Consider the following 16480-nt stretch of genomic DNA (forward strand, 5'->3'; position numbering starts at 1 on the left):
TTATATGTAGCTCTATACATTACCATTCAAAAGTTTGGGTCAATAAGATAAAAAAAATTATAAATTTTCAGCATAGATATATTACTTTGGTCAAAATTAAGAGTAAAGGCATTCATAATGGTACAAAAATATATATATATTTCAAATGATTCCTGTTTTTTTAGCTTTCGGTTTATTAAGGAATCCTGAAAAAAAAGTAACATAAATGTTTTCAACACTGATAATAATCGTCTCAGATTATGTATGTAACCATGGTTCCCTGAGTAGGGAACGAGACACTGCGTCCTCTAGGGGTTGCTATGGGGAACACCTAGTCGTGACCCGTGTCTGAAGCATACATTGAAAAAACACCAACAACACGTTGGCCGGCAACAGCCATAACGTCACTACCGGTGTGACTATAGTATAAATAGTATAGTATATATATATCATCCACTTCTTCGTCTGAAGCTTGCGTCCGAAGCATGGCAAGAAACCTAGAGGACGCAGTGTCTCGTTCCCTACTCAGGGAACCGCAAACTTACCACAGTGTGGATTTTAGAAAGTGTACAAAGACTTCACGTGCACACTTACCATAACATGGATTTTTTTTTAATACCGCTCTAAAGGGTTCTCGTGACACTCTGAAAGAGCAGCCCATAGATGGAAATGGTGCATCCCAAAACGCTATGTTGAGAAGTCATCAACTCTTCTTATAGGCTTATAATGCTGGAGTGGCTAGCAGTAAATCTGTAGCTGAGGGAGCAACACCCCTAGTTCTCAAACAAGAGGAGGCTCGATCTGCAGTATATTCCAAAGCTGGAACAGCTAGCAATAATTTACTTAACTGAGGGAACAACACACCCAGTTCTCAGTTGAGAAGGGAGCTCTACCTACAGCATGTTCCAAAGCTGGAACGGCTAGCAGTAGTTTACCTTAGCTGAGGGAGCACAAACCTAGCTCTCAACGAGAGGGGGCTCGACCTACAGCGCGATTGTAGAATCAGAAGGGTAAGCGTACTGCAAGCTAGCTAAACACTCAGCGCATCAGAGAGGCAGAGGAAGGGCCTAATTCGCCTGATGCTGCTGGTTCCAGGTGCTCTGGAAAACTCAACTTCTCATGTGAGAGGAGAACTCCGAATTCAGAAGAGTAGTGTGCTCATTCCAGGTAACCCTTCGATAAAAGGGGAGCACTGCTCAACACTACCACGAGAACAGCCCATGGAGTGAGGAATCCAACTCCTCAGAGAGAATTAAATGCTCGAAAGAAAGCACCATGCTCACAATAACCCTCAATGGTGAGGGGAGCGATACTTTCATAGTGTGTCGACAGAGACACACTAGATGAGTGGAGCCCAAGGTACCGGGGTCTAAACCAACCTTACCAGCTATGTGGATTTTGGAAAGTGCGCAAAGCATAACGTGCACACTTACCACTTATGTGGATTTTTAGAAAGTGTGCAAAGCTTAACGTGTGCACTTACCATAGTATGGATTTAAGAGTTTTTCAAGCATCTGCTCACAAATACCCGGAAGTACTGGGCCAAACGGGAGAGGCAAGCTCAAATACAACCCTCTAAGGTGAGGGGAGCACTGCCTGAGACAGCATTACACAAGAAGGTTCGCGCAAATGCCACATATACTTCCCGCTCGATGCCTCAGCAAGAGGGGATATCCTGGTGATCGGGAGGACCCACAGGGCGACCTTGACACGGTAAACCAGACAGGGCAGCCTGAAAGCATAAGCCCAGCCCGGGCGTCCAGGAAATTTTTGCAGTGCCATGCCGGGGGCCTGATGAACAAGAAGGCTCCCGCAGAAGCCTGTGACCTGGACGCATGATCCAGGAAGTATGAAGCCGAAACCCGGCTTATCGTACCGTCTGGACATATATCGACGAGTGAAATAAACACTGCAAGTCGAGCACCCGGATTCTGAATCCAGCAGAGGGGGTGTTCACCGAGGACCTACCCTAGAAAAAGGACAGAAACACAAAGGTCCCGGGAAACACTGCAAAGACAGCTAGCTTATACACACAACCACCAGTGCATTAAGTACACACATATATATATATATATATATATATATATATATATTCAGTATATTTATATATATATATATATTTAGAAATGAATCGTACTCACCCACCATGGTTCCCGTGTCGGAGCCCCGTCCGAAGAAGCCTCTGGTCCGGACCATCAGTAAGGTGGTCACTATGAAGCCATAGAACCAACCAAACATCATAGGATACTGAGGTATCACTCTGATCCGGACAAAAGCGCTGATGCCCTGTCTGGATCACATCCCTTAGTACTTATACTTACCTTCCTTTGACCAGCGATTCTTCCTACCCTTACCCGCGGGCGAGGGAGGAGCACGAGCCGCGATACTAGCCCTCTGTGCCCGTCTCTGATCCTCAAACCGAGACGGGCCAGGACCCCTGGGTTGTTCGGGCTCAGACCTGGACCTTCGTGAAAGCCGCTGAGCACACCTTTGCCTCCCTGAACTTCTCGACCACCGTCTCAACAGAGGTACCAAAAATACGGAAGGCGAAACCGCCGCATCGAGAAGAAAGCCCCTCTCTTTTTTCCCGATATCTGCTAGGTTCACCCACAGATGTCCCTCCGTCACTACCATAGCTGGCATGGACCTGCCGCTAGCAGAGGCGGCTTGCTTAGTAGCACGGAGAGCGAGATCCATGGTGCGGCGCACTCAGCTACCTCATCAGGAGAAAGGCCCTCGCCTTTATCCAGGTCTTTCAGCAGGTCAGCCTGATATGCTTAGAGCATCACCATCATGTGCAATGAAACGACAGCCCGACCTGCTGCTGCTGCGCATCCGAGCGAGATGTCAAGGAGGGAGTCTTAAGAGAGGACGTCTCACCCATTGAGAGATAGCTGGCCAGCGTCTCTCTATAGGGACATCTTATAACCGCTTTCGCGCATCGCCTTGATGTTGGCATAACTCGTATGCTGGAATCGATGGATGCATGAGGAGAAACGGCCTCTTCCATTCCTTCTCAATCTCTGTATGGAAAACAGTAAGAAAGGAAGGCTCACCTGAGCTGGAGGGTTATGGCCAGAAAAATAACGTTCATCGTGATACCTCGCAACGTCACTTTCTTCGCCCGCTTCATGGCAAGTAAAGCCTCGCTGTGGCACGATCCATAACTTTCAAAGCTCATCGTACGCAGGGCAGGAGGATTGGGAAGGCTCAGCCTCAGCTTCTTTGCCCCCCTCAGACATTTCCTGCTTTTGCTGGACTGAACCCAGCAGAGCACTGGCCGCTGGATCAGATGATGTTAATGAAATAACATCATCCTTCAGCGGATGTTCCAGAGAAAACCCCTCTTCAAACTCATCACCTAGATCCACCTGCGATCCCCATAAGCTCATTCTCTTCCGTGCCTCAGCAGCGGCGGGTCCTGAATCGAGGGAAGCAGATGGCTGCCCCTCTTTCCTTGAAAAAAGAGACAAACGAGAGCGGAGCTTTTTCATTGGAAAAATGCTTGCAGTGCACGCCAATTTCCCCCTCAGAGACATCTCGTGCGTGCTCTTCGCCCAAACAAATAACGCATAGATCGTGTGTGTCATCAGATGTTAAACAACAACAACACGGATGCACACATCCTCTAAACGCTGTGCTAGTGCTCGCCATAATGATATGAAAAAGATCGCCCTTACCACAGAAATGCATGCGTCAAACAAAACAGTCAATGAAGACGAAGAAGAGGATAATGTGTTCTCCCGGCGCCTATTTATACTATAGTCGCACCGGTAGTGACGTCATGGCTGTCGCCGGCCAACGTGTTGTTGGTGTTTTTTCAATGTATGCTTCAGACACGGGTCACAACGAGGCGTTCCCCATAGCGACCCCTAGAGGACGCAGTTCGAAGTTCCCATGAAAGGGGAAAAAAATGTTTCTTTAGCAGCACATCAGAATATCAAAATGATTTCTGAAGGATCATGTGACACTGAAGTCTGGAGTAATGGCTGCTGAAAATTCCATCAAAGTACCATCAAAGTAATTTATTACATTTAGATTTAAAATAGAATAGAAAACAGTTATTTTAAAATGTAATATTATTTCACAACATTACTGTTTTTACTATATTTTTGATGAGCAAAACAGACTTATTTCAAAAACATGATACAATTTTTACCCACCCCAAACTTTTGAACGGTATTGTAAATATTTAAAATATTTACACTGTTTACACCTTCTCACTGTTTTAGGTACAGGTCTCACTGTTTTAGGTACACCCCAAACTTTTGAACGGTATTGTAAATATAAAAAATATTTCCACTGTTTACACTGTCTCACTGTTTTAGGTACAGAGAAAGGTAGATGTGTGGCCTCTGAGTATTTCACAGAGCCAGAGATTGAAATCACCACAGAAAACACTGCAAATATCCTCAGTGAGTGAACGTACTTCAAATCAAAGTAACATGTCCACATTTACACGCACAGCTCTCACACACATGTATTTACTGTTCTGGCAGAGATGGTGCGGACAGCTACGCCCTTCCCTATGGTGTCCCTGCTCTTCGTTTTCATGGCCTTTATCATCAGTAACGTGGGCCACATCCGTCCGCAGCGCACCATCCTGGCCTTCGTTTCTGGAATCTTCTTCATCCTCTCAGGTAGTGGGAAACCTTTCCTTCTTGTAAGGTGGACACACCTGGTGCAATCAATCCATAATTTGTGACCCTTTATAATTCTATTTGTACATATTATATAACACTTTTAGGATATAGGACATAATTATGTCATCACAAATGGGCCTGGAGGAACATTCTTTTGAATTAAGTCTCTTTCTAAAATGCTCTTACCGTTAAAAATTGTTCATAACATATTTAATACAGATCCTTTTTTCAGGAAGATTAAATTTGTGAGGATTTTGTGTTCTGTTCTCACCAGAATGCAGCAGTACCATCTGTATTGCATTAACGATGTCTCCTCCAATCATAAACCTGTGTCTGAGCATGAAATCGCTCCATTTGTTTATTTAGCTTTTAGAACCAGTGGAAGCAGTGATAAAGTTTCTTTGGAGGAAGTGCTGTATTTTTATTGCATTAGTTATTCTGTAAAAGAACACATCTATCATACGAGTAGGATATCTTAACCCTCTGTCACATGAGAGCTCTCATTACACGATTGCATATCTTTTGCTCTTATTATTTTCTCATGTAATGTTCTAACACAGAGCAAAAACAGTCATTTATTCATGTAGGCACAACTGCCTGATGTGTCCTATCTTGTAAATGTGAAGATTAAACTCATCAATGGTGCCAGATTTATTTTTCAATAGATACCTCAAATATCTGAGCATGCAGTTCAGTGCTGCACCAGCAGAGGTCAGCAAGATTATAAAATATAAAACATGTTCAATTAGATAGAATCAGACAGAGACCCTAGTAGGCATTGCAGCACAAATTTGTCTAAATATAAAGAGCTCATATGAAATGACGTTTAATGATTGAATTATTATTGTTTGTTAACTTAAACTAACCATATAGTTACACTATTCGAGTAGGATGTCTAATCTAATTTTTTTTAAATCCTGAAACCTAAACATTTACGTACAGAGTTTGAATTTCCACAATAAAAGCCTAGGATTTAGCTATATTTTAGGTATATTTTAAATACTTCATATTTACAAAATATGTTCATTTCTAGGTCCCTAAAACCAGCACATTTGTGACACTGAAGCACAAGATGCTCTTTGGATTAAATATTTAAACTTTAAAGTTACTTTTCACTTTATATATTTACTATTTACAAAATGTGTTCATTTCTAGGTCCCTAGTCAAACCAGCAAATTTGTGACATTGAAGCACAAGATGGTCTTTGGATCATTCTCAAATCATGCTGGAGAAAATGATCTACTTGTGGACAAACTTGTGGAGTTCACACACCTTGAGTGCTGCTGTCATTACATATAAAAAATTTTTTTATTAAAATGAGAGAATTTTAATAACATTATAAGAATTATAGTATTAATAGAATATTATAATGACATTTAAAAAAGCGCTAAATAAATGCATTTTCCCTCATGAACTAGGTTTGAACTCCACTGTTAACAGGCATAAAATAGCACTTATATATCAGTCTGCAGTGAGAGTCTAACCCTAACCTGAATGTAGAACTTATTTGTATGCAGATGCCACTGTTGTTTACTGCATCGCTGCCTCAACCTTGCACACGGCCAGAAAAGACCTTCAACTTTATCAAAAACACCTCTCTCCTCTTGCAGCACAAACTTCCTGACAGGCCGCCCTTGAAAGACACCTTACTTGTCCTTTTCTCTCTGTGTTCTCTATCAGCCTGCTGCTGAATATGTAATGGGCATTTCAGACTGCTCGGGGCTGATAAAAGTGCTTCAGTTGAAAGAAGCCATTAAAAAGTAAAGATCATAGTGCCGTTAGATGGAGCAGCTGTGAAATGTAGCTGATGTTTGCAGGAATGTTGTGTTTTTGTTTTGTGTATGTCATTCGGCTGTTGCGATAAATATTACAGGCATTTCTCGGTTTGTGCACATTGTGTGAGCTTTTCTCACCCTGTTCCTTTTACAGTTTTGCCATCATTCTCTGTCCAAACCCGCACACATACTCACATTCCTCTGATACGCACAATCTGCTTGCCTCTGCTCGTTAAATGTATAGTTCACCTTGTAGATGTTCATGCGAACAAATGAACACAAAGGACATCAGAATTGGAAGAAAAGCCATAAACCGGCCATTGCTTTAATGAACTCGCAGGAAGACAAACTCTTAAAGGGGAAACACCCCGCCACCGGCAACTAAACACCCTTAAAGGGGAAACATAACAAGAACTGTATGTGAATTCTGTCACATCTTTAAGTGTATGCCGCCACAACCAAAAAATTCAAATTTGATGAAAATTTACTCTCTCTCAGGCCATCTTAGATGTAGATGAGTTTGCTTCATCTGAACAAGATGAGAAATTTAGCATTACATCACTTGCTCAGTATGGATCCCCTGCAGTAAATGGGTGCCGTCAGAATGAGAGTCCAAACAGCTGATAAAAACATCACAATAATCCACAAATAATCTACACGACTCACTCAAATCAAATCTATCAACTTCATATAAGTCCTCTATCCATAATATTTATTTTTTCTAGTGAAAAAGTCATCTCATCTGAATCAGGAGAGAAATATGCACAAATCAAGCACAAGTGAAAACAGCCCAATATAGTTTTTAACAAATATGTTTTTGATGTGAGAGGACAACAGGGGATGGACTCACTGGAAGAAACATTATGGATTATGGACTCATATTTTAGCTGGAAGCAATGGTTTAAAGTTACAACATATTAATGAGGGATTTGTTTATTACAAACATGCTTCTTTTGCTTTCATAAAGCATTAATTGATGGACTGGAGTCATGTTGATTACTTGTGGATTATTGTGATGTTTTTATCAGCTGTTTGGACTCTCATTCTGGCACCCATTCACTGCTGAGGATCCAATGGTTAGCAAGTGATGTAATGCTGAGTTTCTCCAAATATGTTCCAACGAAAAAAAACAACTCTTTTACATCTTGGATGGTCTAAGGGTGATGAATTCTAAAGCAAGTTTTCATTTCTGGCTGAACTATTCTTTAAAGTTGCAATCCTGGTCCAAGCCTCTGCTCAATTCAGGTCAATTCATACTATCTCAACAGCCACTTATGAGCACTATTAATTACAAATATAAGCTAAGCTATTAAAAACTTGCGATGTACAGTCTCTGGACTCACATCATCCTGGACACCAATATTTTAACGATTCAAAATAGTCTGACCATCAGTAATTTCAATATGGATGTAAAGGTTAGGATTATGATTTTTTTTATATATATTCCAGCACACAGTAGGTGTACAGTATGTTAACATCGTTGTTTGGTTTCGGCATCTAAAAGAGTGTTTGGCGTTTGATGTGTTACGTCAAACTTACCAAGCAGATTTATCTCCTCTGTCCTCCATGCATCTCTCCTAGCCTGCTGTGCCGGCAGTGAGGAGAGTTTGGGGATGTGATTTATTTAGATGGAGCTGATGTCCTCTCATCAGTGGCCGGGCAGAGCCCTGGAGTGTGTACAGTATTTGTGTGTGTCTGTTGAGTTGGCCGAGGGTGAGCGGTAAGTCCTCAGGGGCCCGACAGGAAGTGCATCACAGTGCAGTTATTTAATTATATTGTTTAGTTCTGTTGTTCTAGTTTTCTTGCAGCTGCATTTAATATTTGTTATTCAGCAGGTGGCATCTTGGTGGTCTGTTGATTTTTCTTCAGTGCTTTGCTCTCTCTCTCTCGCTCTCTCTCTCTCTCTCAGGGTTGAGTCTGGTGGTGGGGTTGGTGCTGTATATCTCCAGTATCAATGATGAAGTAATGAACAGGCCGCGGGAGCCAGAGCAGTTCTTCAACTACCGCTACGGCTGGTCCTTTGCATTTGCTGCCAGCTCCTTCCTGCTCAAAGAGGTCAGAGGATGAAATTTCAGTCCAAAATATCAGTGCCTTTTTTGGTTGAATGGCCAAGATGTAGTCATATTTCTTGTGAAAGCTTCAATGACTTGAACGTATCCATTCTTCTAGACTCGAGGGGCTTAACAAATGATGGTGCTGTAATTATGTCACTTGATGCTGCTGAAGCAGATGCTTTTAACATGACCCTGCTTTGACATACACTTCAGTTGAAGGCAGGAGCTTCGAATGTGCTCTTTATGTATTATGAATGTGAAGCTTCAGATGTGCTCCATTTTAGTTGCTACTCAGGGTCTGAATACTGTATTTAGAGCACTTAATCATATTGTTTCATTGACTGCAATAGGAAAATGTTAAGTAACCTGAGCTCAAGGAGGTCAGTTTAAGAAATTTTCAACATGTATATAGGGTACAACGGGGCTAAAGACCCACCTTAAGAAAAAAATGTGCTATTCACTGTGCCTAAAATGTATAATTGCAGAAAAAAATATATACATTGTATTGAACGTTCATGGAGCAACAGATTTTGTGTGAAAATAAATCATTCAAGTTGTTTATTTTGTTTAAAAATCTTATAAATGTATGAGGTGGCAAGTGGGGCCTTTTACCCCACACACGGGGTAAAAGGCCCACCAGCAAAAATGTTTTTTTAATAATGTCTAAGTTAATACTTGTTCAAAACAATCACTTTAGCAAAGTTTGTACTATTTTCTGCTTATTTTGAAAAATTAAATAATAAATTTTTGTTCAATAAATATACTGTCATTAAAATGTTAATATAAAAATATATATTTTAAAATACAGAAACAAAAGCATTTAAATAAGTAGCCTAAATATTCTGAAAGTATTGAAGGAGATCCAATAATAATTGAATATATATTTACAGTTGTAACAACAAATGATATTTTGTTATATGATATGATTAATATCATGTTTTTAAATATGATGGTTTCATTCTAAACATTGTGATTATCCCTAATATGGACACCCAGCATAATATATGATATTTATCTGAATCTAACCATGTCATGTCAACAAAAGGAAAAGTCAGCCATCTATTAATTATCATGTTAATTACTGTGCGCCTTTAGCCCCAACAGCAGGGGCGCTTTTTACCCCAAATACCATACTTTCTTTATTTATCTTAAAACAAAACTGTTTTAAAAAAATGAAAATCATAAAGAAGACCTTTGTCTCAAAATATAGGGGAAGTCATGGCCTAATGGTTAGAGAGTCGGACTCGTAACCCAAAGGTTGCGAGTTTGAGTCTCCGGTCCGGCAGGAATTGTAGGTGGGGGGAGTGAATGTACAGCGCTCTCTCCCACCTTCAATACCACGTCTGAGGTGCCCTTGAGCAAGGCACCGAACCCCCAACTGCTCCCCGGGCGCCGCAGCATAAATGGCTGCCCACTGCTCTGGGTGTGTGTTCACAGTGTGTGTGTTCACTGCTGTGTGTGTGCACTTAGGATGGGTTAAATGCAGAACACTAATTCCTAGTATGGGTAACCATACTTGGCCACATGTCACTTCACTTTAAAATATATGCATTAATTTGAGCAATTCTCATTTGCTACTTAAATCTACAACATTTTAAAAAACATACAATATTAGATCAAGTAAGCACAGAATCAACTTTGCACTGCTGCGCGAGATCGCGTCAAGGATCAGACAATTATACTCGTGCATCTTGAAAAGCAAATGTTTTGGAATGTGCTACGCCATGTTTTTATGCCATCTAGTGGTTTAGATGAAAATAATATCAAAGGCGCCTTTTACCCCGGGGCGCCTTTAGCCCCGTTGTACCCTATTTATTTATTTTTCTTCACATGATAACCACATAAGATTGGGTTTTTAGGTTTTCAGATATTTCTGATTGAAGTGTAGATGTTATCGAGGTGATTATAAAAGTCAGAAGAAGACGAAGTGAATGATGGAGCAGTCGTTCTTCTGTGTGCCCATAAAGTGAGAATTAAGCAAAATTGAAGTTCAAGCTCTGACTTTTTTTTCTGCTTGATTCGGCAGGATCCTTTTACTATTATGGTCGCCAAAGGAAACATTAGTTTGTCAGTGTGTGAGAGAGAGAATATTAGAGCAAGAGCAAAGAGGAATTGCTATAAAATCACCTTGAAGGCTATATTCACCTCAGGTTTTTCTTCATTTAATGAAGAGTGTAGTCGCGTAACCACAGAACAGTATTTCCTATGCATTCTGCTGTTATTTCCAACCTGTCATAAATGCTTTATTGATTTTCCATATTTACCCAAAGTAAATAAATAATTAAACACATAATGTACATACATACCTAAATAATTCTGTCATTTCTTTTGTACATATTTTCAAACTATATACAATAAATATAAAATTTAAAAACACATTGAAAAGATGAGATTACTAATAAATATAAATAAGAAATTATTAATCGTTATAAATAACCCCACAGGTCTGCAGCATTATTCTCATAGGCTCACTTCTGATTTTATTAGGATAACCAAATCATCTTCCCATAACTTATCTGTTAATACTCTACTGTTTAAAAGTTGGTATTAGTAAGACCTTTTTATTTTATGTAATAACTCTTATTAATCAATGTTGATTTAAACTGATCAAAAACTGTCAGTGAATGTCAGGATAGATGCGGAGGACTCAAATGCAGTTCAAACAAAAATAGGCTTTATTGAGAACGCCAAGCCAGCAAAGGCGTGAAACCCCACAGTTAGGGGAATGCAGTGGTGTGGCGCTCCCTGCGCACACATTCACCGAGACAGGGGGCTGAGAGGAATACTGGAGAACGTCCAGAACCGTACTCCCAATCCGGCCTTACTGTCCACAGTCGCGATTCTAATTCCTCGCCTGAGGATCCTGGAAACAGTGCAAAGGGTGTAAAGGAAAATGAGAACTCAAAAGTGCGCCCATACGGCACATCAGGACATAAGACATACCCACGCCGAACGAAAGACAAAGACAGGAATATATAGGAAGTGGGAATGAGTACCAGGTGCAGGCTAATAGAGCGCGCTGCCCCGCGAGTGCGCGCTGATTGCTCCACCACGCGTGTCTGAACTGACAGGACAAAAACAGCCACCACGTGCAAATGACAACGATAGCGCACCGGTGAGAAGCAGAACGGAGTCGGAGAAGGTACCGGTACTGACAAGTGAAGACTTCTACACTGGTACGAAAAAAAAAATATTACAAAATATATATATATATAAATGCTGTCCTTTCCACATTTTCCGCACAAATATTAAGCAGCACAACTGTTTTCAACATTTATATAAATAAAAAATGTTTCTCGAGCACCAAATCAGCATATTGGAGTGATTTATGAGGATCATGTGACGCTGAAGACTGGATTAATGACTGCTGAAAATTCAGCTTCACCATCACAGGAATGAATTACATTTTACAATATATTCAAATAGAAAACATGTATTTTAAATTATAATAATATTTCACAATATTACTGTTTTACTGTATTGTGTTTTACTTGGTGAGCTTAAGAGACTTCCTTTAGAAACATTAAAAAATCTTACCAATCTAATGCATTGTTGAGAAACAACAAAGATGTTCGCCAGACAAAATAAAAGAAAATGTGGTAACACTTTAGTATAGGGATCAATTCTCACTATTAACTAGTTGCATGCATATTATTGCCTATTATTATTAACTATTATTACTATTATTAACATATTGGCTGTTTATTAGTACTTATAAAGCACATATTCTGCATGACAATATTCTACATCCCTAATAACTAAACTATTAATAAGCAGCAAATTAGGAGTCTATTGAGGCAAAAGTCGTAGTTAATGGTTTGTTAATGTCAAGAATTGAACCTCAAAATAAAGCGTGACTGAAAATGTAAAACAAATTTGTCCTCAACATTTGGAATGTGTCAGTTAGGAAATCACATCTCTTCTCTCGCTCTCTGTTAAACTCTTTCTTTTTTTTTTTTAAATGTTAATAAAAAAAAAAATTTTTTTTATTGCAAGTATAAACACTTAACAATTAATGTAACATTGGATGACATTATGAATACAGAAATTATGTTAAACTCTTTCTCTCATTCTCTCAGGGTGCTGGTGTGATGTCAGTGTATCTCTTTATGAAGCGTTACGCTGAAGAGGAGATGTATCGGCCTCACCCGGCTCTCTATCGCCCCCGCCTTTCTGAGGGCAGCGACTACAGCGGCCAGTACCTGCACCCAGAGACCTGGCCTCCCCCCCAGCGCGTTCGGAGCACCTCCGAGATCTCCAGCGACATCTCCATCCAGCTCACGCACAACCCCCAGCCCCCACTGAAGATCAGCGGCCAGCAGAGCACATCATCTCCGGGAATCACCGCTGCATCCATCCCTACCTCTGGAGCTGGATACCAGCTGCAATCACCAGGTTCTGCAGCTCCATTCCCCCACAACCATCCCCTCCACCCTGGGGCGCATGGGGCAGCTGCAGCATCCCAGAACCTGCCTCTGTCTGCGGCTCCCGCTGCAGTGCCACCCCCGCACTATCACACACATATGCGCATGAGTGCCTCACCATGCTAAACGCAGACAGAAGAGAAAGTTTACAGGGTGTATGTTTTTACTGAGATAATGCATAAACAATGAGAAAAAGAAATATGATGTAAGGCAAGATGTAGTTTTTTATATGAGAAAAGGAAGTTACTGTTTGTAACAAAAGGCCTCTTTCTAAGACTGAATGTTGTGAAATTGTAGCATATTAAACTGCAATGGATCGAATGAGGGTTCATGCAGAACACTTGACAATCGCACACAACAGAACTGACAATTCATGTATTTAGACACACACATTAGAGCACATAAGAGAACTATTGCCTTCTATAGGTGATAGAAAAATATATATATTACTGAACTTAAGTTATTTCTCATCATGGAATCTGTGAATTGTTAGTTTTAGTATTAATATTATCATTAAATGCTAAAGTGGGAATTACTTGTTAATGAACAAATTTTAAATGATAAACATATTGGGGTTTTTTTTTCAAAGAGTTGAGAAATATTGAATATTTCTTGTATAAATACTGTGTACTGTTGTGTTTTGGCTGTGATTTGGTTCACTGCCTTTCTGCAGAATGTTGACAAATTTTAGTGGGGGAAAAAAATTAAAATAATTTAAATGTTCTTATTTTGTAAGACTCTTTTCTAAATATCATATGTAGGTCCACAGAATAAGCACTTGCCGAACGGCATATTTTAAATGGTCAGCGCTCACAGCGCCCTCTAGTGGTTAAGAGACTGTATTGAAGCAGCAGCTTTAAGCGCTGTCCGTGGTGCTGAAATCGTTCAAGTCAACGCAGAGCATGCGGCAAAAAAAATGTTTGTGTAAAAAAAAAAGACTGTAACCATACAACATTATTGTTAATGAGTATAACAAATCACAGCTACAAATAGATGTTGACCAGATTAAAACTGTTAGACTATGAAACGACAATACCTATTACACACCAGAGACTAACTCTAACGATATAGTGTTCTTGGTTTTTTGTTGTGTGTTTGTATCTATCCCTTGACTATGGGTGTGAGATGAGGTGTATATTTAAACACTATTGTATGTATTGATCTTAAAACTTAAAGGGTTAGATTTAAGTGTTAGACTTAAATGGATATTTTTCTTACAAAAACTCTTCGATTCGCTACAGGAGGCCTTTATTCACCCCCCAGAGCCGTGTGAGGCACGTTTTATTATGGATGGATGAGCTTTATTTGACTACTTTGGACTGTTGAAAAAACAACAACACCCGCCTACTGCCATTCTAACGCTTGGAAGAGCAGGGAAAATGTTTAATATAACTCTGATTGGATTCGTCTGAAAGAAGAAAGTCATATACACCTAGGATGCTTTGAGGGTGAGTAAAACATGGGCTAATTTTCATTTCTGGGTGAACTAACCCTCTAAGTGTATAATGTCTATGCCACTAGCGGCAACAAACGGAATTGCAGGAATAATGATCGTTGTCAAACAGGTTTCCTGAACACACCCCTCATCTTCCATTGGTCGAACACACACATAGCCCCGCCTCAAACTGGCGCCTTTGGTTGATCTGTGTCGAACTTGTTTGCCATAGAATATTTTATCCCGCCACAAGACGAGAGTAAACATTTTCAGAAAATAACGTACAAATTGCTTCCTCATAGTTGTCCCTGCACTACACTGGATCACTAAATGCATTTCAACATCAAAAAGCACATACTTGGGGATTAAACGACAGAGCAATGTGAACGTGTGTATATTTGCGTGTGTATTTTCTGCACTGGAACTGTTAAGTGCTTCTCTGGTCTGCGGTTCATCGTTTCATTGCCTCAGGGAAACGTGCAGTCCAATTGATCAGAACTGCCTCTTCATCTCTCTCTAGTTCTATCTCTGCGTGTTTGTGTTTGAGTAGGGTGTCATTACAGTCGCATTTCAGTAATTCCTTTCTCCAAGGTGTTGCACTTGCGTGTGCACCAATCCTAGTATCTCAAACAGCTAATATAGTATGTGTGTGTGTGTGTGTTATTGTATACTTATATGAGGGGGTGGGAAGTCTGCCCGTGTGTGTCAGTCAAGAGTTAGATATAGCTCTCTTTTCACCAACATTACTGCATGAAAGAGCTGTCACCCAGCATTAGCCATTCCCTGCTCCGTGTGTGTGAGTGAGAGAGGTGGAGAGAGGAAATGAATATGAATATCGGTCGAGAAAACCTTTGAAGGTCGTAGTTCACTGTACTACTGTGCAGATGTCCGAGTTTGGTCATTTGATAGTATGCTTAATGAGGAGCATTTCTTGGCAACGCCACGCGATTACACGAGCCCAGACCAATGACAGGCCAAAAAAAACCCTCACTTGATCCAAAACTGGGACTAGTCTTTTCACATGATTACCCATCACGCTTTCACGTTTTACTCGACCTCAGAATATTTTACGCACGTCCGGGAGTCACACACACACTGTCTGTTTATTAATCTTTAAAACGACTGAAAGCATAAGAAATAGACTCTCACCCGCTCTAAGCCAATTTTGAGGCATCTGTCGCATTCAGCCTGCCATTTTTCACTCCCCTCCCTCCATACACCCCCTCTCCGTCTCTCTCTCCCTCTGCGGAACTCTGCTCTTTCTCAGGCTGGATAACATTGCATTTCATTAGCAGTGCGGTACTAACATCATCTCCTAGATGCCTGTTTCTCTCATCTCCTGCAAAAACCAGTGAGGACAATATGTAAAGCATGTTGCTTTATGTTTCTATTATGGTGGAGACTTTACATTCTACTGCTAACGATATTTTCTATCTCATAAACCTAAACCTCAGACAAGCCGTGCTGCATTTTAACATTTTGCATTAACAGGATGCTATTTGGTACGTTTAGTAAACCTTTTTGTACACGCATTGTGAATAATATAAGCATCTAGGTTATGATTATGTAAATGTCATTTAAATACATTAACTCTTTTTCCATAAACGGATTAAGCTAATATTCTGGTTTCTATCAGAATAACAGATGGCTTATGCCTGAATAAATCAGAATATTTGGTAATTATTGGTGATATTAGACAGACACACAATAAACGTTATATTTCTAAGCTGTAAATAAAACAAAGACTGTTGATTTCAGTCTTTCTACTAAAAAAAATCAAGTTTAATTCAATGCTACTATTTGTAATTTACTAGCAATTACTAAGTGGAAATTTTTTCAAAGTAAATCCTACACCAGTTTATTTTTCAGTGAGGAAACTATTGAAGAAACATTTTAGGAGGAGCGTTTATGTGGGCTATGTATGTATGCACTTAAAGTACCTCATCACTTTTGCAGGTCATTGTATTCTTGTTTGCTGCAGTCAGACAATATATTGATTAAATCATTGTGCAAAATACGAATAATGGAATAAATAAATAAATAAATAGAGAAAGCACCTGTAAGACTTCCACAAGGGATAAGAATGAAAAACTTTAAAAGTTTTATGCTGTAAACTTTGTAAAACTGTCCATGCAAACGTAGTCAGCATATTTCATATTGTGCTGTCATT

At 40.0% G+C, this 16480-nt stretch overlaps 1 protein-coding gene across 3 annotated transcripts in view; it reads left to right on the top strand.

Annotated features, from left to right (window-relative positions):
• Positions 1-13567, top strand: part of LOC107549472 (voltage-dependent calcium channel gamma-7 subunit-like) — a 23568-nt gene extending 10001 nt beyond the window's left edge. For all 3 annotated transcript variants that reach the window (XM_016230565.1, XM_016230566.1, XM_016230564.1), the window contains exons 3-6: positions 4308-4394; positions 4479-4619; positions 8307-8452; positions 12531-13567. In XM_016230565.1, coding sequence (XP_016086051.1) covers positions 4308-4394; positions 4479-4619; positions 8307-8452; positions 12531-13001 — 845 coding nt within the window. In that variant the 3' untranslated portion in view covers positions 13002-13567. The remainder of the gene's footprint in view (positions 1-4307; positions 4395-4478; positions 4620-8306; positions 8453-12530) is intronic.
• The last annotated feature ends 2913 nt before the right edge of the window (positions 13568-16480 follow it).

Source organism: Sinocyclocheilus grahami, unplaced genomic scaffold (assembly GCF_001515645.1).
Source record: "Sinocyclocheilus grahami isolate Dianchi unplaced genomic scaffold, SAMN03320097.WGS_v1.1 scaffold373.1, whole genome shotgun sequence".
Lineage (NCBI taxonomy): Eukaryota > Metazoa > Chordata > Actinopteri > Cypriniformes > Cyprinidae > Sinocyclocheilus > Sinocyclocheilus grahami.